The 22,545-nt window shown below is 38.7% G+C and overlaps 3 protein-coding genes across 4 annotated transcripts; 1 reads left to right on the forward strand and 2 right to left on the reverse strand.

Moving 5' to 3' along the window:
* Positions 1 to 40: 40 nt before the first annotated feature.
* LOC145463019 (RUS family member 1-like) lies at positions 41 to 8,428 on the forward strand. The gene is made up of 14 exons (XM_081446717.1): positions 41 to 308; positions 1,264 to 1,341; positions 2,218 to 2,332; positions 3,101 to 3,146; positions 3,262 to 3,294; positions 3,572 to 3,677; positions 3,801 to 3,902; positions 4,484 to 4,554; positions 5,371 to 5,555; positions 6,019 to 6,082; positions 6,190 to 6,275; positions 6,607 to 6,719; positions 6,864 to 6,927; positions 7,468 to 8,428. Exons 1-14 carry the CDS (start codon positions 165 to 167, stop codon positions 7,656 to 7,658), a joined length of 1,398 nt encoding a protein of 465 aa, XP_081302843.1. The 5' UTR covers positions 41 to 164; the 3' UTR covers positions 7,659 to 8,428.
* A 4,868-nt stretch (positions 8,429 to 13,296) lies between these two features.
* On the reverse strand, positions 13,297 to 20,369 carry LOC145462988 (uncharacterized). Of its 2 annotated transcripts, none has more exons than XM_081446678.1 (9): positions 20,308 to 20,369; positions 19,208 to 19,292; positions 18,844 to 18,982; positions 17,467 to 17,659; positions 16,859 to 16,967; positions 15,884 to 15,921; positions 15,611 to 15,788; positions 14,823 to 14,915; positions 13,297 to 14,739 (listed from the first exon to the last, which is right to left on the reverse strand). In XM_081446678.1, exons 2-9 carry the CDS (start codon positions 19,271 to 19,273, stop codon positions 14,617 to 14,619), a joined length of 939 nt encoding a protein of 312 aa, XP_081302804.1. In that variant the 5' UTR covers positions 19,274 to 19,292; positions 20,308 to 20,369; the 3' UTR covers positions 13,297 to 14,616. The 2 variants fall into 2 exon arrangements, with proteins under 2 accessions (XP_081302804.1, XP_081302803.1); XM_081446677.1 differs by lacking the exon at positions 20,308 to 20,369 and adding an exon at positions 19,422 to 20,258.
* A 105-nt stretch (positions 20,370 to 20,474) lies between these two features.
* On the reverse strand, positions 20,475 to 22,133 carry LOC145462989 (beta-4C adrenergic receptor-like). Its single transcript, XM_081446679.1, has one exon. It carries the CDS (start codon positions 21,763 to 21,765, stop codon positions 21,304 to 21,306), a length of 462 nt encoding a protein of 153 aa, XP_081302805.1. The 5' UTR covers positions 21,766 to 22,133; the 3' UTR covers positions 20,475 to 21,303.
* Between the last annotated feature and the right edge of the window lie 412 nt (positions 22,134 to 22,545).

Here is a 22,545-nt window from a genome sequence, read left to right on the forward strand (position 1 = left end):
AGTCATCTATAGACGATCTCTCGTGGACGGCTCTCTGGACTGAAATCCGCCATATCGAATAATGAAGAGAACTGGGTAGAGCTCATTTTAAAACTGTCAGCGGCAGATACCCATTGAAGAACATATCAGTCATCATATATGGAGTACCTTTTCAACGTGGCAAAATGGTGGATGAGTTTGTAGTTGCTTCGGAGAAATACGGATCGGGAACTTTAGAGAGAAAATATAGGTTCTCCGCAGAAAATGGAAATTTAGAAAGAATTGGACGGAGAAGAGAAATCACTTCATCCTTTAAACAGTTTTTCAAGGTAACTATGTGATCTTACTGACATTTTTTACTAAGCTGGAGAGGAAAGCCGGAAAGGGTATTAACCCGGGGGAGGGGAGACGGGGGGGAGGGGGTGGGGGAGTCAGGTGTTCCCATATAAAAAGAATGGGGGTGCTCGTCGTACCATTTAGAGGTCAAAAAGTGATTTTGGTACCTCTTACCTTTAAAAGTTCTACAGCAGGAGTTTTTGCAGTACCTACCGTACCTTTCAGGGTATTGAGCCCAAAAAACATATGACAGGAGATAATGTGTTATTTTAGAATATTTGGTACCTCTTAGGGGTGAAAAGGATTTCCATTCATGTTCGCAAAACTGGATCTTGGTATCTGTTCCACCTCCAAAGGGGTTCTTTTCCTAATTTCCGACGTGCATCCCTGTTCTTTCTATATGGGAGTCCCTCCTGGGTAGGGGGCATAAATTGATTTAAGTCCAAGTCCCTGTTCTGCTGTGGAAGAGGGTTAAATTGTTGTAAGAAAAAATAGCTTGTTAAGTCAGTCTGTTATAATTTATTTATACCCAGTCATCTTGTCCATTAATTATCAAAGAAGGGTATTCTTAACCAAATCAATTAGGTAGAAAAATAAATCTAAAGGTAAAGTCTGTATATGAGTCAAGTAGCTTATCAGACTGGTGCTTATTTTAGTTTCAGTAAGTATAAAGTGACTAGGAGTATAGTATTTCTACTCCTCCCTGGATGGGATGCTAGTCTATCGCAGGCTAGGGTTACCTCCCAGCATTAACTTCCACAGTACCCATTTATACACCTGGGTAGAGAGAGGCACTGTGAGAGTTAAGTATCTTGTCCAAGAACACAACACAATGTCCTGGGCTTGAACCTGGACTGCTCGGTCTGTTGGCAAGAGCAGTAACCATGAGGCCACCCTGAGGGTCACCGCACCTTCACTTTATTTAGCTTAAGCATGTATCTTTTGCAGTCTGCCTTCCTTCCACAAGGCTACCCAGAAAGTGTCAGCAAAGACTACTTGCAATACCAAGTATGGGATACCATGCAGGTATGTAATGATTTACTCACCCCACCATCCAACTCTTCTGTGGATTTATGTTTAAATGACAATAAATGGACATTGACTTGAACCTTTTCTCAATATAAAAAAGGCTATGTAAAATAATAGTCAGAGATATTTCTTAGCTAGATTTCTATAAAATAGAGTGGATGAGCCCCTTTGTTATTTCTGACTTTTTTATAACTTTTATTGAAGCAAAAATGGTCTCTTTAAACTTTCCTTGTATTTGTCTTTTTTAAAGTTTTAGTTGTACACAACCCCACAAGCTGCCTTAGGCTTAAAATGTTACTGTGTATAAATTAAGTTGATTGATTGATTGTTTGATTTATTATAAGATAGACAGAGTAGGCTTTGAGAATCTGCCAGCAGTAGGTTAGAGCTCCTCACTCAAAATGTCTGTCTGTTAATGTTATTATTTTAATAATGCAATGGCCATGGGTCATTTGATAAACATCATTTATTTACAATAGGTATATGGTGTAGTAAAATGTCAAAATAGGACTTAGCATTAAAAACTACTTGGAAGTTCTCATGATCTTTTTCTGGCGCAGTTTAACAATCACCCCACCCCATGTCATTTCAGACATTATTACACTACAATTGGAGTCTTTTGATAATTGTACATTTTTTTACAACTTATTATTATTTTGTGGTACTCTTGTTATTTGAGCTTTGATGAGCATTAATGATGATTGGTTATTGAAGATTTATTGTTATCTTACTTGGGTTACTTTAGAGGACTTCATAATTTAAGTCTTCTTTCTTCAGGTTAGTTAATCTTTGATAATAAAATGTACCGGTAACTTGTTTTATTGATGATAATGTCATATTTATTGTTGTTGAGTTGTTGGGCTTTTCTTTTAGGCATTCTGTTCCTCTATTACTGGTACTCTTGCAACCCAAGCCATGCTAAAAGGTTATGGAGTTGGAGATGAAAAGGCTACAGCTCTTGCAGCAACTATGACATGGATTTTAAGAAGTAAGCTGATCAGTATTATTTTACTTATTACACAGGCTGGAAATTATGCCACAAAATAACACAGGAATTTTCTTCTGATTGAGCAGTAGCCCTAAAAGGGAAACAGAGGAATACATGTACTTGAGGCATTGAGAAACTCTTTAATTTGAATTTGGGTATTCTTGTCACCTGAGGATTAGAGTGCTGTTGCTCTACCAACTGAGCTAGAGCCCAGACAGAAGTATGTCATGAGTTATGTACTATGGTGATAATTTGTGTTAAATAGCCAGTGAGCGGAGGGTCTCCATCAGGATTCACAGGCTAGTGGCAACTGAATTTAGATATCAAGGCTGAGTTATTACAATCACAATCCAATCTTAAGCCATACAGCAGTAGTAAATTACAGAAGCTGGAAATTATAGAATTAACTGTACAAACAGAAATTTGAAGAGCTCCAAAATAGCCCACTTTAGAAATTGCCTAAATATAAAGGCTACAGTACCAGTAATCACAATCCAATCTTAAGCCATGCAGCAGTATTAAATTACACAAGCTGGAAATTATAGAATTAACTGTACAAACAGAAATTTGAAGAGCTCCAAAATAACCCACTTCAGAAATTGCTTGGTTACTGACTGTTTAATATTTATTCACGATTCGTGGGAGTTGCAGTGGGCCAAGGATCAATTGGTCCAGGTTTTTAGGTGCTGGCCAGGGTCATAATTTGTGCTTTGTTTTAGAGCCAGACAAGTTATGTGCTTTTACTCAACTGGCTTCTTTGGTGTTTAGGTGGCACTGGTATGGTTGGAAGTATTCTTTTTGCCTGGATACAAGGGTATGATAACTTTTGCTTACACTTGACCATTAACCTGAATGTTTTGTGTATAGTAATGTATTGTGATAATTGATTTATAAGTTTGCAAAGACATGACAATCTTTTGTCTTTCTAGGAGTAATTTGGATTGTGATGCAAAGAAATGGAGGTGAATTGTCTTTAGTTAGAGTAAGGTCAAGACCAACCCATTCTGTAGACCATATAATATTTATATTAATATAATTATTACTTACTATCTGCAATCTTGAACTGCTGCCAAATCAAAATAAATTATTTGCTCTTGAGAGTTCAGGATAATGATGTTCAATCGCAAGATTTATTTTGATGCAAGTACAACACAAATCACAAGCATGATTTCTGGAACGTTTTTAAAATTTACAGTTACCACAATATCATAACTAATAATACATTTTTCCTGTTCTCAGGTTGTTTGCTGATATTCTGAATGATGCATCAATATTGGTTGACATGTTGGCTCCATTGTTCAAAACATACTTTACTATTCTGGCTTGTGTGTCCAGTATAACAAAGGTAGAGAATGGATGAGTTTTGAAAAGTTTGCAATGACTTACAATAATTATTTGTCAGTCATGTTGAAAATTCTTCTCTTGGTTTCTTGTTGTTTTGTTGATTGTTATTTTTTGCCGGATGTAGTCCATAGTGGGTGTGGCAGGAGGTGCTACTAGAGCTGCCATGACTCAGCACCAGGCCAGAAGGGACAATATGGCTGATGTAGCAGCTAAAGATGGAAGCCAGGTGAGATGTAGAATTGTCAGGTGGTTATATTACGACAAAGGCAATTAACAACCAATTTGCAAGTGTTGCAGTCATACCCATGTTGTGTCAGAGTTGATTGTCAGTACTCTTTGTTTTCACACTGACTATTGTATTAGCATAATAGGGAGGCACAGTGGTTTAATGGGTAGTGTATTGGACTGTTGATTGGCAAATTTAATGCTGGTTGGGGTAGGGGAGGGAGTACACAGCACTGGATTAGCATCCCATCTGGTCACTGCAAGCTTTATGGAATCAGAGATGAGCAAGAGACTGAATTGGATTGCTGGGCTCAAATGTTATGTATATAAATTGTATTGTAAAGTTAAAGTGTAATGATAATGAACCCTAACTGATGTTAAAATTTGCCTTGTCTTTGGTGTTGCTATCTACTGGATTGTTATGACTCAGCCTTTGATATCAAACAGCTCCACAGTCCACAGTTACTTGACGTGAAAATATCTGTGGTTTTGTTCTAATGTGGAAAATTTTCAGCTATTTCCAAACTCTTTTTATCCCTGTAATACCTACCAATGATTACTTAATAAAATTTACCCACTTAGGAAACTCTAGTAAACTTGATGGCACTCATAACTGGTCTGATAATTACACCTCTGGTCTCTGGAAATGCATTGTAAGTACAAGACATCATAACATTTTTTTTATGGCCACCGTGGCAACACCATAGGTGAGGATATTGTTAACTCAATCCCTCTGCCCTCTTTGAAATCTATTAAAGCTTACATTTCTTATCCTAAAATTTTTTTACACCAGCACAATGTCCACCTTATGTCAGTCTAACTTGTCGTGTCTTAATATGTATTGTATTGTTATAAGCTTCATGATTTTTTGTTAGGCCTCCTCCCCATTTCCTGTTTCTCCTCTTATCCACGAAGTGATCTGTACTGGAACTTTACACAGCCTAACTTGTGTCAGCCTAACTTGTCGTGTCTTAATAAGTATTGTATTGTTATAGGCTTCATGATTTTTTGTTAGGCCTTCTCGCCATTTCCTGTTTCTCTTCTTATCCACGAAGTGATCCGTACTGGAACTTTACACAGTACATACTTTCTTCAAAAGAAAATGCAACTTTGTTTACACTATTAACTATTAGAAGATAAATTTATGATTGAAGATATAATTCTCCCTCAAAGAAAAATGAAAAAAGGTTGCCAACATCATTATTGCATTTTGAAGTATGTATTTCAGCTTTTGTCAGTATTAGTTTTCCACAGCTCTTCATGTTGTTAAAAGTCCTTTTCCAGGAACACCATTTTTGCATTTTTATATGGTCTAAATGATCCAGAGCTTATCAAAATCATGTACATCTTGAACCAAGAGGAATTTTTGCTGAAGTGAGGCAATCAAAATTCAAAATGTAAGACAATACTCTTGTTTCCATCCAAGTCTTTGAGATGACTCATGTTGTGTCATGTTTTTTCCTTCCCAGTCTAACATGGACTTTGTTTTTCGTCTTCACATTCCTTCATCTATATGCGAATTTTCGAGCTGTGTCATCTGTTGTCATGGAAACAGTCAACGTACCTCGCCTCCATGTCCTTGTCGATGAGTTTCTGCGTGAAGGTCGTATCATGACGCCAGAGGAAGTGGGCAGTAGAGAGCCTGTTGTATTTGGTAAAGTTTCACTCAACATCCAATAAAATGTTATTGTCTTGTCCTTGATATCACTTGAAGTGCATAAGAAAATGATACAAATGAAGGTACTGCAGCAGAAGACAGAGAACTGATTTTAAGGCCAATGTTATGACCAAAACAAATGAGGTTTTAAGACCCTGTCTAAAAAATAAGTGCATGAACTAGTTGACACTCTAGTAGCCTATGTTCAGCCAGTTTTTGTGATTAGTTTGCTAAGCAAAAGGACAGAAAAAGGTGAGAGGAAAAGGCTGCGAACACTAAGTGTGGCACATACAGAATAAGAGGGACTGTGGACCAAGCCAGAGGGAATAAATTGTACATTGTTCCCACGATGCAAAAAGTAATATAATTAGCTGTCAGTTACAAAGTTCTTGTCAAGGCTTTAGTTGTAGCCATAGTGTTAGCGTAGTTTAAGGTGATTTGCATTTCCTTATATTTTCAGGCTTTAATACAGGAGAGTGTCTCAGAATCCATTTAGGAGCAGAGTTTACTTCTGTAGTAAAAAGGTAAAACAATATGATCTGTCAAACATGCGGAGAACAACTGGCTGACCAGACAACTGTGTACAGTTCTTGACTTATCTGCTCATATGTGCAATATTCCTGTATTTCAGTGTGAGTGACCTTGACGCTGCCTTACCAAGCTCAAAGGAGAGCCGATATATTATGAAACTAAACTTTCTCCGAGGGAGAAGCTCAGGTGAACTTTATTTCAAATTTCTTATTGCTAGTTTGTCCTTTTGATTTCATTGATGCTGGGGCTGATCTAGGGGTTGGGGAGATTCGGTCAAACCCCTTAAATTAAAAAAAAAATGTATCATGCTGACTTGGCCTCAGAATGCTGGAAATCCCATTTCCGAGGACCTCAATTTCAAAACTTTTACAGGGGAGATGCCCCCAGACCCCTCGACAGGGAAGGCAATTGGTGGTGTGTATCTTGAACCCCCTTCTGTAAAATCCTGTATCCGCCCTAGGGGTGGTTAGTTTTTCTAGCCCTGCCAGTATTTTGATGAAATTCTTCCTCAACACAGGTTCCATTCATATAGTGTTACATGAAGATTCCACTGCTGAAGATCATCTTCAGAGCTGTTTCCAGGCTTGTACTTTAGATTATGTGATACGCACCAGACCGAATTCAACAAAGGTAATTACCGGCAACTGTTTAATCCATATTATACAGACAACTCTCTGAAAAGACAAGTAAGAACTTTAGTCTATTTTATTTTCTTGAATGGCCCATGCTCAATTAACGTAAACTCGAGTTAATCTTTTCTTTCCATTTTTAAAGGGTTTGAGTGACTTAGATGGCGGTCAAAGAGCGCTGGAGGCTTTGCATAATTTTTGGTGGCAAGGTAGGTCAAGAAAAAAAATAAAAACCAAAATTTGCAGTCCGGTTACGTTGAGTTCCATTATGCTCGAGTACTTCGTTTCAAGTAATCTCAGCAGTATTTTAGGGAACCTAAAAAGTGGAAACAGTTCATTTTTTTTTTATTCCGCGTTTGAGGAGCTCTGATTGGTTTGCGACTGTTTGTGTTATTTTTACTGACCAATCAGGTGGAAATGCTGCTGACGCGACTTTTCCCGCGCTTGCCGTCGTTTGCGTATTCTTAAGTCGACTTCTGATTGGTTAAGGATATTGTTCAGTTGCGCGACTGGCTCACAGCTGATAGGCCTAAACCGCAGAAAAGACTGCCGTTCAGGTTTAAGAAGCCGTTAGCGGGAAGAAGTGTTGAATAAAGACCCAAAAAACGGCCGCAAAGGAAGTTATAAGGGCAGAAAATTCAAGCTCTTTACCGTTAAAATCCAACTGCATTCACTGATCTCCTAACCCTCAAAATAGTTTTAGAACCTCACATCCCCAATTTATGATTCTCTTCATTTTTGTTTTGCAGAGAGGAACCAGCCCAGTGACTGTTCGTGGGATCTAGTAGCACTAGCCCATAATTTCACCCTCCAGGCTTTCCCAGCATTCATCAAGGGCCTTGAAGAGGCTGGGTGGGTCACCTCGCGCACACATTTGGGCCCAGATGAATGGCGAACTGTTTGGAATGTGAAGGGACTTGAGATCAAGAAAAGTATTTAAAACGTTAAGCAGGATGTGAAGGGAAATGTGTAAAATTGTATCTGTAAATACTGAAAAGGATGAAAATAAAGTATCGTTATAGTTAGTGGAATTTTGACTTAAGTTTGCTTCTTTTTTGACACAATACTGCGCGACCCAACGCCAGCGCCTAGTTGCACTCGAGGAGACTGGCGCTACTACCGACTGAGATTCTCAGTACCACAACCACGGAAACTTTACGGACTAACGAAATTGCACAAACCAGGTATATCCATGCGACCAATATGGTCTGATTCTGTGGGTCCCTTACCTATCAACTATCTAAATACTTGACGATCATACTAAAACCCCTTACTGACAAATCAAGACGCGAGCTACAGTCTGCTGAGGACCGTCTTGACGCTATCAAGAGCGTTCTACAAACTTGAAATCACTGATCACCAGTGGTCCACTTCAACTGGCTTCACAGCGTACCGAGAGTGCCATCTAACAGTCTTTTCTCAAACTATCGTTACCGATAGAAGAGATCGTCGACGTACTTCTAGTACAACGGCAAACGCTACACGAAGCCCGACACAACAGAAACCTGACATGAATTGGGGAACCACTGCAATCACTTTAGAACTGCTGTACACGCCGGTCAAAGATTTCCTGACATTTACTTCTCAAACGGTTTCTTTAGAGTACAGGTTAGTAGTAAAATCAGATCCAAAAGGCCCGGCCCGTTTGACATGAATGAGATTGCTTCTGAGAAGTGTTAGATCCAATCGTTAGATTTACCCTCTCCTCCAACCCCCCCCCCTCCTCAACCGGGGGAGAAGGGGACTCCCATATAACAAGGCCGGTGCTGTTCGTCGTACCTTTTACGGGTTAGAAAAGCGGTTTTGGTACCTCTCAAGGTGTTCAGCCTCAAAAAGTCTCCAGTAGGAGCTTTTGCGGTACCTTTTAGGTTAGCCACGCCCTCAAAAGGGGATCTTGGTACCCCTGTCACAGTGATATGTGTATGCCCGTGATATGTGTATCCCCGCACACATATCACTAGTGATATGTGTATCCCCTCCAAAATGGCGACCAGTGATATGTGTATCCCCCACCCCCCTCCCCTCTACTTTAAAAAGCTCTCGTCGTCCGGTCGCTTACTGGACGAACGACTAACCCAAACAGGCTCAAAACACAAATCTCAATTTTTGTAGTTGAAAAAGTTTACGTATCTGCTGCTGGAATTGTGTTCTTGATCCTAACTGGTTTTCTGCGAGCAGGATATAATGAATTTAAAGTTGAACACCAAATGGATCTAGATATATTTCAATTTGAGTTTCACGGCACGGGATTTCTAGGACGATATTAATTGCGCGGTTCGACGCGGTGCATTCTCACCCCTCGAGTAACGCATATTCTCCACTGTTCATCGCCTTGTTTGCATCTGAATTATTCGTGGAGTGAAACACATATCACGGCTTCGACCCGATCGCCATAAAATGATTAGTGGCACTCGTGTATCCCCTGCACCCGCTTTTCAGTTCGACTTTTTGTAAGATATGTTAAGTCTCAAGCCGTATTAACATTGCTATACTGCGAATATTGCTAGCACGTTTCATAATATTCGACGTTTATTCTTCGGCAGTTAGCCTAGATTACGGCTGTCTTCAGGGGATACACATATCACTGTGCCATGTAATAATTAGTGATATGTGTATCCCCTGCATGCGGTCGGCGACGGTGTACAACCGAGGTCAGTGAAACTCCAGAAATCCCAAGCTATGAATAAATGCCGGGTGTGAATATTTCTAGCAAGCCAGTTTTGACAATGCAAATGTTATGGGCATTTTTCTTCTTGGGTAGAAAGCCAATATAACAGCTGTGTCCATGGGGATACACATATCACTAGTTCATGAGATAATCAGTGATATGTGTATCCCTTATTATCCCGTGCACGCGTGCACACGTTTTTAGTGGAATTATCGAGTTTCAAACTTCAGTGAACCCAAGCAGTGTAAAAACGTCGGGTGCTAATATTGCCTGCAGTTTTGACAAGGTTGATGCGCTATATTATAACAGTTGTGTTTCTGGGGATACACATATCACTGCGCCATGAAATAATTAGTGATATGTGTATCCCCTGCACGCGATTTCAGTTTAGATATTTAGACATTCGAGTTGCAAACTCCGCAAACCTCAACCTGGGTATAAACGTCGTAGCGAGTAAGCAGCCAGCACGTTTCGGTAATAATTGGCCATTTTCTTCGATCAGGTAGATAGCCAATCTAACGGCTGTGTTTAGGGGATACACACTGAGATCACTGCGCCATGAAATAATCAGTGATATACGTATCCGCTGTTCGAAGTTTTAGTCAGATATACAATCGAGTCGGTTGGTACTCAACCAAACTCAAGAAATCCTAATCTGCTCCGTTGGGCGCGAATTCATTTCTGGTTTCTTCTACTCTTTACAGCGCTCGTCGGAACCTCGCAATCGAGTCGCCATTTTGTTCGTTGAATGCCCAGGCGCGTATCAGTGTTTTGTGTATCCCCACAGGGGATACACATATCACTAGTGATATGTGTGCGGGGATACACATATCACGGGGATACACATATCACGGGGATACACATATCACTGTGACACCTGTCCCCTTAGGAATTCTTTGAAAATTACTGGGGAGCACTTTTTTGGGAGTGAGCCTGGGGCAGAGATTTGAGTATCCTTGCCAGACCCTCTCGGCATTTACAACAATTTGTTTGGAAAACAAAATGGCGGTTATCCCAAACTTCATGTATTGTCTCTGATACATAATGACTGACTCATCTGATGACTGAGTTATGTTCCTAACGTACGAGGGGTGTATAATAGAAAGTATGTGATCTTTCCAAGTGCGGCAGAGATCGAGTGCAAAATGAGTGAATCATCGCGAAAAGCAACGATTTCTAGAGGTGTCATGAAACGGAAAGGAATCCATAGCCGAATATGTACAAGAAGCAGATCAAAGGTGGAGAAAATAAGAGAGTCTTTAAAGAATCTGAAAATAGAGGAAAAACAGATCAAACCAATCAGGAACAAGGTGTCTACAGATGATCCAAGCTCGCGGAGTTGGTTTCACGATTTCGACTTGGACATTCGAATTGGTGATAAAGAACTAACAGTTCAGTTGCATGGTCTTCAATTTCCTTTAGAAGGTTCGTTAAAAAGGCGCAGTTGTCTAAAACGTAAAGGAGAAAAATCACCGGTGAATTCCGAAAGTTTGAGCCGCAGTCGATCTGAAAGATGTAAAGCCAAATTTGACAGCGGCCCGGGCATGTCAGGGAGAAACAAAGGTAATTCAAGGGATGAATTAGAAAAATGTTACTCAGATTGGAATCATGGTGATTTCCAAACTTCCAAGAGCTATTTGTCGATGTCAGAAACTGTAGACATTGTTCAAGACACTTGTAAAAGAAAATGTGACAGCGACTTACAGACAAACATTGCTATAAACAAAGATCACAGCCCACCCTCCCCTCCCAACAGTCCTCTGTATGACATGCCTCCCCCCTCTACCCCTGCCCAGAAGCAAGAAAGAAGGGCAAAGCGGCTTCTCCAGTTGGAAAGGTGGAAAAAATGTGAAACATCCAGGTCACGCCAAGAGCGATACAATAGAAGAGCTCAAGGGGCAGCGGAAACAATGCAAAAACCTATATCAATGGACTCTAGATGTGTACAATGGAGTAAGGATTTAGTGCAGACTGTTTACATTGATGATTCAGATGATGAACCAAATTGGATGGATTCCTCAATGGTGTAGCATTTATTCCTCTTTGTTTTACCTCTTAAGCCTAGCAGTTAACACACCCAGGACTGTCTCATCTTCTTTTTTTTTCAGTATACAGGCTTAATTAAAAAGTTGGCACATGGCCAACCAGCCCTCTCTACTTTGCAAGATAATACTTGAATTACAGAAGCTGTAACACGCATGACACTTCTGACATATGTCGCAGGTGTGATGGGCTCTACAGAATTTCTTGATTAGAAGATAAGATGTCCTGTTGAGCCTTGTAGGTTACCATGCTACTTTAAAATATTGAGCCATCATGTTAGTTTTTAGTATAAATCTACTAGCATTCTATCAAGAATACCATTCTCTGATTGGCTATGCTACTCACTATCTATTCTGCGAGAGATAGTGAGTAGTGTATCAGTGTGCCCTTGTTAACAAAATGATGGCCACTTGGCATTTTCAAAGTGTCTGTGAAGAGGATTCAGATAAAGTTTCGAACGACTTGTAGATTTATGCTAAAACAATTAGAATATTTGCTCTTGATTTCTATCATGTGCCTCGCTACGATAGAGGCAAGATAGCTCTATTTAAACACTTGATATAATATTGGGTTGAGTGTATGATGTCATCCGTCATCTCATTTGCATATTTAACACAATTTTCAAACTTAAATATCTCTGGAACTAATGCAGATATTTGCAAACAGTAAACAACAGTTTCATTCTTTCATGGAATTCTATGTGATACACCTAAAAAATCAAGGGGTAAAAAGTTGATCATAGTACCACTTTAAAATTATGAGACGAGCAGTCTAACAGTTTTAGAAGACACTTTAAGTGATTCCAGTCCTAACATACACTTCATGGAATTTTAATTCAAAGTCAAGAGCAACATGTAGAGGATTGTGTTCTATCAGCAAGAGAACCAGCCAGAATAGCTGTTATTGCAGTTGAGTCTGTGGTCAAAAGTTCCTTTGTTGTAAAAGGCAAGCAAACAAGGTAAAAGGGTCAATACAAATTATGCACAATTGACCCCTTCGCCTCACTTGTGTCAAGCTGCTGATAACTGTAGTAACAGCTATTAAGGATCTCTAGTTGAACACACTGCGTGTCTGCTAATACCTGCCACAGTTTAAACTTCTGTCCTTTTTTTAGCTACAAACAAAGTCTTGATGGATTCTGTTGTTGTTATACAGTTCGTTGTTTGCATCCAAAATTTAAAATTGACTAATACATCATGCTACACAGTCAGAGCTTGAAAATATCCTTGCAAAGGAACTTACTGACTGAAACCCCGAGCCAAATGCCTTTTTGTGTAAAGTAAGTGTGGGATGATGTAGAGGATTGTGTTCTATCAGCAAGAGAACCAGCCAGAATAGCTGTTATTGCAGTTGAGTCTGTGGTCAAAAGTTCCTTTGTTGTAAAAGGCAAGCAAACAAGGTAAAAGGGTCAATACAAATTATGCACAATTGACCCCTTCGCCTCACTTGTGTCAAGCTGCTGATAACTGTAGTAACAGCTATTAAGGATCTCTAGTTGAACACACTGCGTGTCTGCTAATACCTGCCACAGTTTAAACTTCTGTCCTTTTTTTAGCTACAAACAAAGTCTTGATGGATTCTGTTGTTGTTATACAGTTCGTTGTTTGCATCCAAAACTTAAAATTGACTAATACATCATGCTACACAGTCAGAGCTTGAAAATATCCTTGCAAAGGAACTTACTGACTGAAACCCCGAGCCAAATGCCTTTTTGTGTGAAGTAAGTGTGAGATGAAGAAATACTTCACCTACTGTACATGACGTTTAGGTATGCAGCACAAAATGTATACTGATAATGATAGTTAATGTTTACTTAAAAAGCTACTGGTTGAAATTTCTATGTTTAAAATTAAATCTCACGAAAGACTAAAAATAATTTAATCACTTTATTTTTTTTTCTCAAATGTTCTTACTAGTAGTTACATAACATTTAAATATCATAAAACATGATAGATCTTGACTTGAGTTCTTGTATATATTATTTGCATTGAATTGTATGAAGAATAAAAGCAACTCTAAATTTACAGAACTTTACTTAACTGATTACAATGTTTGATTTTCAGAACTCCTTTTTTTTGCTGAACCATTGTTTTTATGATTATGTGATCCACACAATACTTAGATTAACAGGAGCAAAATATCAATTTTTAGTTTGAGCAGATATTGAAGTAAGACAAAGAGAGTTTCTATGAATAAGACTTCAATCGTCAATGACAAGAGCATCATGTCAAATTTACAATATACACAGGTCCATGTTTCAATCAAATAAACATCTAAATGATATTTCAATGACCGCTGAGTGTGCCAATATATGCAGATATTGTCAATTAAAAAGATAATCTCTCATAAATAATAACAGCAGTCCAGTGGATTCCTGAAGAGAGGAGAATTTGTTGATGGCCAAAGACAACTTGGAGGAGAATGGTCAAAGCTGAGCTAAACATCCTAAATGATGCTTGGGGAATCACCGACGGAAACAAGCACATAACAGACAAGAGTGGAGAAACTTTGTCACTGCGCTTAGTGCTGACAGGCACATAGGAGAGTAACCTAAACTAACTTCTTAAATAACAAAAATTTCCCTGATCAACAAGAAATTATCTGACAATTAAAATCCAACTCCTTCATATTAAATTTTTTTAAAAAATTTTAAAACATTGTTCAGGTAGAAGAGGCAGTTGTATACATTCACTGATACTATTAAATGGTACTGTGAGCAAGTGGATTAAACTTGTTGGAATTCTCCTTAAACTATATTCTTCCAAAAATATTTGAAGTTAATACTTTGGGAGGTTGGTCACTGCTTATCGGATTCGCTTCACAACTGAAAAGTTTATGACTACATATACTTTTGGGGAAAGGTTTCTTTATCTCCTCTATGAGTCCATTGGCTTTTATTAAGTAACAATGATCAAATTGGTGACAGCTTTTACCTAGTCTAAGGATTCGAACGTCGGAGTCTGCCATGTTAAAATGCACAGTGAAGACTTAATAATTGTGTTACTGTGGCCTTTTAAATAGAATTTCTATACGCCCTCAGTTTTAAAAATAAAGTTAATATACCTATTCTAGACTCAAGGTTTTGACATTGAATTTTAAGGTCAATTTGTAGATAAGAATGCCTACAATATCATGACATAACATGTATAAGAGTCAAAAATGAATAGATGTGTAACCACCAGAGAACTCATGTCCTCTTTACAAGATAAATAAAGTTAGAAGTTCCTGCAGCAATGATTGGATGATGGCTATGTCTCTCATAATCAACAGTATAGACAGCACGTGGAAGATCTACAAGCCGTCCAGTGGTCTGCACAAGAACAAATTATAATTAGTTTCTTTTGAATAACTTAAGACTTGCAAGTCATGGTCAACACTGAGAAAAAGTCTTACATGAAAAGTTCCTTGATCCACACATCTCATCATATTGTTGTCACTTCCTCCTGCTAGGATGCTATCAGGACCTTGCCATTGAACACAGTACAGCTAGAAATAAGCACAGACACAGACACTTGTCACCTACTCATAAATAAGGTTACAAAAATGCCTGCTGGGTGTAAATTTACAACTGGAATAGGACAGTTTAGTAAGCATTCAGCTTGGGTCTTGGTTCAATTGTTCCCTGGAATTCATGAACTTTGGATAATTATTAAGTTGTTCACTGGTTCTCTTGCCTTGTCGAAAAAAACCTCCAATACCCCCCTCCCTTTCCCACCTTCTGGTTAGAAGCTACAAGTTAGTGTCTGCATATGAGCCAAGTGGCTCATCTGGCCAGAGCTTATCCTGGTTTCTACAGCATGAAGCATCTAGGAGTATTTCTACTCCCCCCTGGATGGGATGCTAGTCCATCGCAGGGTTACCCCCAGTATTAAGTATTCCAGTACCCATTTATACACCTGGGTAAAGAGAGGCACTGTGAGAGTTGAGTGTTTTGCCAAAGAACACAACACAATGTCCCAGGCCAGGGCTCGAACCCGGACTGTTTGATCTGGAGACAAGCCCATTAACCATGAGGCCACTGCGCCTTCCACAGAAGAGCTGCAAGGGCACTCCTAAAATCCCTAAAAGTTCTGGGATTATAACGTTTGCATCATGCATTGAATAAAATTATTTTTTTATCTCAATTCGAAAAGTACCAGACAAGCTTGGTATATTTTAAACAGCTAAAGCACATCACATACCATACTTCCATTATAATCAGAGGGCACATCTTTTAAGAGCTTTCCTGAGCCATAGTCCCAGATCTGAAGAGTTTTGTCTTTCCTCCATGATCCTGTGAGGATTTGCCGACTGGAACCTGACATACTTAGTGCCTGGATGTCTAGTGCATCCCCACAGATATGGGGTCCAAAGATTTTTCTGATAAATAAGTAATGCCAGTTGAAGCAAAATGAGCCGATTTACAGACTGATTGTATTCATGAGTTCATGTTAGAGCATCACACTGTACCTTACCTCACTGAATGTTTGGTGTCAACTCTTGTGTCCCAAAACTGCACAACAAAACATACACAATAATGCTGTCATTTCAGCAAATGAAATTAATGCTCTGTGCATCAGATGATACATTTAATTGTAGAGAAATAATTGTCTAACAATGTAGTAATGTAGATCAGGGCTGACACTCAAGGCCGAACCCCATAACATAATTGTTATGGCTGAGTAAGCTTGATTTTATCTTCATGCTACAGATGAAATTGCCTGTTGTTGATAGAATTCACCCACAAAGTTACAAGTTTTGCTACAGGTGTAGTGACTCAAAACTTAATGACAGCCCTGTAGACAACAATGCTTGGTCTCCTCATTCATCACCAGACAAAACATTTGAAGTGGAAACATTACTACCAACAATGCAAGTGACTAAATTGTCAGACATGATTCAGAATCATTCATAATTACTTATTACTATCATTGATTTGTTTTTATTATAAATTATTACAATTTTGCATATAGCCTTTTTCATGAATTGACAGTGTTAACAGATTTAACAGAGCTTAACCAGGAGTAGTAAAAGTGTTAATCATCACCAGGGGTATTTTATAATGAATATTATTAGTCATTGTATACAGTTATATTACCATAAATGTGATCAAGTAGTGTATACTTTTATTTTATGTGTTGATTACTTGTACATGTACAAATCAAAATCTTTTGTATGGTCATTTCTTTTCACTAAAAGCAAAGGAAAAGACCAGTTCGACCAAATGGTGGTCACAGTCAACTATGGAAGAGGCCACTTGCAAGAGCTTTTCAAACAGGATTTCACAATCGATGTTGGTTGCGCCAATTGAAAGGATGGTAATGATGGGAGTTTTGACTGTACCAGGGAGATCCAGCTTTCCATTATGGGGACAGGAGTTGCTGAAAATGCAGAGAAAACACTCTTAGATTCTCAGATCTGTAGAGTCAGTCAGTGAACATTTTTATTACCTGTACTGTGTCATCCCAACCTCCAGACAGGAATTCATCGTCCTGACCAGGAGTGTACTGCACACTGAATACACGACTCATATGACCATCCATTACCAGGTGTGAGGAACTGTCAATAACACATTCAACAAGCCAAATAAAATGAATACTGACAAACAGACATACACATACAGTAAGACTGAGTGTATAATACATTAAACACACTGGGGTTTTGTATACACTGTTCATCAGTCGCGGATAAACTGGCTGTTGTCAAGAGGTTACTTTGGCAGTTGGTCAGGAGCACTCCTAAGTGCTGTGCTCTAGAGCCACCCGGGTGCCATAGGCAACTAACTTTTCCCTTTGGGTGACTGGAAAAACGTACTTTTTTCATATAAGCTCTAGTGCTGGGTACCCAGAATTTCATGGTTACGAGCCTTTGGGCTCCTCTTAGTTTTTCTTAGACCACAGCCTTGGTGGGCATTACCATTGTGGAGAGGTGGCCATATAACAGAGGGTAAAATAAGACTGAATGTATGGATCACCTGCTGGGACAACAAAAAAGTGGCTGCTGCAGAGAGCTGGCCGTCACTAGACGTTCCACTCTGTTACATTAAACATTCACATACCTTGGTTGCAATGTACAGATAACTTGTTTGGTTCTCTCATCATACACATTCAGTTTGGTGTCTGATCCAGCAGTGACAAATCTATCTCCCGAAGAATTGTACGCACATGCTAAGATCTGTTTGGAAGCTTCTGTTAATGTTCCTATACATGAACTGGTTGATATGTGCCATATCTTTATTTTACCATCAGCATCTGTAGTGAGTACATAATATTCAGAGACACACACACACCAAACACAAAAAATAATGTATATTTTTCAGACTTGCCTGCAGTCTGCTTGACATGTAGATGAATATATTGAAAGTTAGACACTTTTACTTAAGAAATCAGACATCATGGTTTTGCTTTTCTTAGCCCTGTGATTGATTTTATGTCCCTAACTCAGCTAGTCAGGTCCAAGTCACTAACACCAAGTGCTTTCCTGCACCAAATGATGATGCCATTGGCTCTTTGCGTTGTTAAATTATTTAAGTTTGATGATATTGTGATTCCTTTAGTTTGTGACAGCTGACTGAAAACTGCTTTAGTTTTAAAAGAAACTGTGCAGTGCTGAAACTTACTTCCATTGAGATTTCCCACTTTTTAGGTGTTTATTGGTCCTTTTAATTTATGCTAACTCTAAGCTAAAAACTTAAACCACAACCTTGATTCTTGGGTCTCAAATGACTCTCAGTTTTGCACACTCATTGGCTAATTTTCATTGACATTACTCAGACATACACATAAATTTTTAATTTTTGCCATAGCTTGTTGTGAAAGAACATATTGACCTCAGTTTTTCATGCATCTGTCCTGTTTTGACAATGATCTCTCCATTACATTGTCAAAGTAGTATGTGGATCCACTCGTTTATTGCCAGATCCTCAGCTACTTTGAAAATGTTATGATGAAATTCACGATCAATAAAAGGACTGCATGAAAAACTGACGCCAATTTGTAAAATTTAACATTTTTGAAGAAGAACAACACAGTTAAGGGTGACTCCGAATTGACACTCTGTAACTTAATAATATGCATGTTCAGTAATTTCTAAGCTTTTCCTTAAAGTTATATCATGATGATGTTCTTATGTTTTATATACTTTTTTGTTAACTTGTATTCAATGTTAGAAGGGCCACTGGTTTATCAGCTATCATTATTACGATTACATATTATGAAGTAACAGTTGCCCGACTATTATATTGATGATTATCCCTATCTTAATTGAACTAAAAATTAATTATTTTTTACATTTGATAAATTTCGGTAATTTTGTATGGCGAAGGTAAAAACAGGTGACAATAATCACTGAATTTCCCAAGGGTTAATGAACTAAAAAACCTTCATGGAAACTAAAAGATTGGCTAAATTGGTCAGTTTGTGTGAAATCAACTTACAAGTTGCTAGCAACATATTTCCGTAACTGTCTCCTTCTTTTGTCGGCTTCCACCGAAGGCAAGTCACCGGCAAATGGCTATTAAAAGTGTCTTGGTCCGAAAGGCTGTAAACACAATGGCCTGTATCGGTCGCATAGACCTAAATTCATAAAATCAAAAGAGTAATCACAAGCTTCGGGTTTGTTTTTTCGCGCCGCCAAAGGCGCAAGTCATATTAGCACCATGAAAATTTAGCTTACACTTGAACTTAAATAGGCAGAAATAATATTCACAGAAGGGAAAATTATTGAAACGTTTACTAATACAAACAAGTATTTGAATGAAACTGAACCATGTAACTGCGGAAAAGGCCAAGCTCTTTTACCTTAGTAACGCCGTTGGCCAAACCAACCGCTAACAGGCCTCCCTCAGGATTGAATCGACAACACATCACTTCCGAATTTGTCTCCCTGTTTTAAATATAATTATTGCAGTTTTTAGAATACAAAACAATACGGCAATACCAATTAATAGGCGTACTTTGATCGTTATCACCAACTTCAAAATGCAAGCAAAAAATTATCAAGAACATTGCTCACAGTGTGTTCATTATCTTGAGGTTTCCCTCGGCCGTTGGTGCCATGACGGGAACAGAGTTGGTGACCGTTTCGCGAGGCGCTGTAGCCGTAGACAGAGGCGCTTGAACCAAATGCATGGTGTTTAAATGGTCTATTATGATATGTTAGCCCAGCTGTCTTAGTTGCCTATAATCCCATTGGAACAGGAAGAGAAATAATTTGCACGAACGTTTGCATGCAAGCCGAAATCCAAAAACAAATAGTTTACCCCCTGTGCGCATGCGTTACTGGTTGGCTGGCGAGTTTACCATAGCAACGAACGAGACGGTACCTTGAACCTGAATATTACCTCTAGAAGCCAAAATATTCGAGCTCACTGACCCCCATCTATGGCCAAATTTTCTTCCAGCATGTCAGATATGTTTAAGACAAGATTTAGCAAATTTGAAAGGAAAAAAAATTAACGGGGCTCAGAGCCACCTGATCCTAAATCAGGAAATGTTTTAAAAAAGATTTGACGAGATCAGATTTAGCTTCCCGGGAGATTTTTTAGGGCGAAGAGGGGTGCGGCAAAACCTTCATGATCGGGCCATGAGATAAGTTTAGTCTGAACGTCGCGTGTGCTATAAGGAAGGAGGTGTGGAGAAAACACTTGCAGAGATTCTTTCAAGAATCTCTGTTTTGTATTCTTCAAAATGCGTGTATTCGATGAAGGCGAAAGAGTAGCTCGAGAAAAGTTTTGGCACGATCGAAAGTGCCACAGAGTTTTTAAGAAGGATGAAAAGAGGGCAAAAGCTTTCGTTCATTTTGAGGTGTGTTCGAAGCGTGTTGCCCAAAACATTTTGAGGTTTAGTAGTCTCTCCTGATGAAAATAATACATACTGAAGGATATATGTCATTAACTTACCTCAGGACCGCCTCCCTTCCCAGTTTACGTAGAGTATGATGGTCAGAAGTTGCTTCTTCCTCAGCTTAATGTATGACCGGTATTTACCACGCTGAAAGAAATTAAAATACATGAATGTTTAATACTTGTATTGCGCTTTTTCTATAAAAAAAATCAAAGGGCAGTTAAGATAATAAATTCTTACCATTGCAAGTTGAATATCTTGAATTATTTTATTTGAAACTTAGGCTTACTGTAATAAAGCACACGAAGAGAGCCAAGCATTGTTACGTAAATACTACAATGTATACAACGTTTAGATTGTCCAAAACCTTAGCACTAGTATGTATGAAGCAGATAAACTGGTTAATAAATTACAGCAATGATGCTTTCCGATAGGCCCAAGACCAACAGCGATTTAATTATAATCTTTCTTTCAAAATTGAAATTTTACCTTCCATCAAATAATTATTTCATTAACTTTTATGCTTAAGTTGTCATACATCCAAGGTGTTTGTATTTGCCACTTCACATTTAGAATTGTTGTCTTGGTCTAACAACTTCTTGAAGCGCAAAACCTTCTTGTATTCTCAACGAAATGTCTGATTAAGTGCTCCATATATAATGGGGTTCAGAGAGGAGCTTGTAGTCCTAAAAAATGTGTACATGACATAGACCCCGCGCGAAAGGGAAAAATGGCCAACACCCTTTTCAACAAAGTCGACAACAAGAACAGGCGTCCAACAAATCAGATATGCAAGTACAGTGACAAATAAAGTTCGTGTCAGTCTTATCTCCTCTAATGATATGTGACGTGTATTGTCATCTGTAGTGGCAAATGCCACCGGCATATTTTTAACACGTCTTGCGTTCAATTTCAGATGTCTGAAAACATTAAAATAACAAAATGAGAGAATGACAAGAGAAATACAGATGCAGATGTAAATAACATCGGTTGTAAAGGATGATTAAGCTGCGTAAAAGCAAAAGAACTTTCCCGGATGGAAGATGTATTTTCTACCACTGGCAAGATAAGGGACTGCGGCCATTAACCGTGCGCGTGGCATGGTGAATAAACTTCGATGTTTCATTGGACGCGGAAATAACGCGGAAATATCGATCTATAGACATAAGGGCCATGGTCTGCAGCGAGGCAGCCACTGATGCTAAGACAACAAAGCCTTGAAGCTGACATGCAATGAAGCCACAAGTCCAGCGACCTGCTATTAGGGTTATCAAAGATGGCGGAACAACAATAGGACACATGGCAATATCTGACAGGGCGAGTGAAGCAACAAAGAGCCCTGATACATTACGTAGTCTCGGAGTTTTGTAAACGATGTAAAGAGCGAGAAGATTTCCTTTAAATCCAGCAGCAGCGATGAAACCGTATATCAGGGATTCCAGAACAACTTGAAGAGTTGTTCGAGAATGTAACGATTCCCCCAGAAGAAGGGCGTCTTTTTCCGAGGTAGTCATATTGACTTGATCTAAAAATGACAACAAAAATAAAGCATTTTTAGTTCTCCCGTTTCTTCTCCTGTCGTACTTTTTTAAATAAGGCTACCTCAATAACGCCAACATATTTTTCATTACCTTTCGTGAAAAGCTGTAAGGCGGCGGTGGGAACCTCTTTGGAGAGGCAAGCTCTTTATAGGATATTGCCTTTTTTGTTGTTGTTATTATTGTTTTTTAATTAATCTAGTTATATGCATAAGCAATTAATGGCCCGCCTAGATTAGCACTTGCCATCCGAGGGCCAAGTAACATGTAATTTTAAAATGAAGGCAAATAAAGATTTTTATTGTCGTTGTTGATTTCTAATATCGACACATTTATTCGAAACTGGGCACGCGTGACAACCACGACAAGTATAAGCACAATATAATTAATTATCGCGCGTGTAAATGAAAATGACAGGACAGCTCAGCACCAGCTATTACGTTCATGCAAAATAAATGGCAGTCTTGTAAATGATAATTTGTCATTGTTGACTCGTTGGAGGGCAACTCACAGGAAAAATGAAAACCAGTAAAGATGGAAACATTATGACTCAGCTGTCACACCTTCTTGTTTTGTTTGCAAGTCATAAATTACATATTGGCATTATTTACGCACGTTCATGGTCTAATCCAAGCAAATCCCCCCAAAACCCAACTGAAATTAGTGCTTGATACCGCTACGACGTTTTCCTTGACAAAAACATCGAGAGAATTTGCAGCAAGTAGTTGTTCAAGTTGTGCATCTCAACTTGCGAAT

This window comes from Orbicella franksi, chromosome 12 (genome assembly GCF_964199315.1).
Source record: "Orbicella franksi chromosome 12, jaOrbFran1.1, whole genome shotgun sequence".
NCBI classification, from domain to species: domain Eukaryota; kingdom Metazoa; phylum Cnidaria; class Anthozoa; order Scleractinia; family Merulinidae; genus Orbicella; species Orbicella franksi.

Excerpts from the sequence above, each read along its gene's own strand:
- LOC145462988 (XM_081446677.1), bottom strand. The coding sequence starts at position 19,537 with ATGCATTTGGTTCAAGCGCCTCTGTCTACGGCTACAGCGCCTCGCGAA. Across the intron at positions 18,983-19,207 it reads TGGCCAACGGCGTTACTAAG|GTCTATGCGACCGATACAGG; the intron begins GTAAAAGAGCTT and ends TTATGAATTTAG. Across the intron at positions 14,916-15,610 it reads CTGATTATAATGGAAGTATG|CTGTACTGTGTTCAATGGCA; the intron begins GTATGTGATGTG and ends GCTTATTTCTAG.
- LOC145463019 (XM_081446717.1), top strand. The coding sequence starts at position 165 with ATGGTGGATGAGTTTGTAGTTGCTTCGGAGAAATACGGATCGGGAACT. Across the intron at positions 309-1,263 it reads CCTTTAAACAGTTTTTCAAG|TCTGCCTTCCTTCCACAAGG; the intron begins GTAACTATGTGA and ends TATCTTTTGCAG. Across the intron at positions 3,295-3,571 it reads TGTGATGCAAAGAAATGGAG|GTTGTTTGCTGATATTCTGA; the intron begins GTGAATTGTCTT and ends TCCTGTTCTCAG.
- LOC145462989 (XM_081446679.1), bottom strand. The coding sequence starts at position 21,765 with ATGACTACCTCGGAAAAAGACGCCCTTCTTCTGGGGGAATCGTTACAT.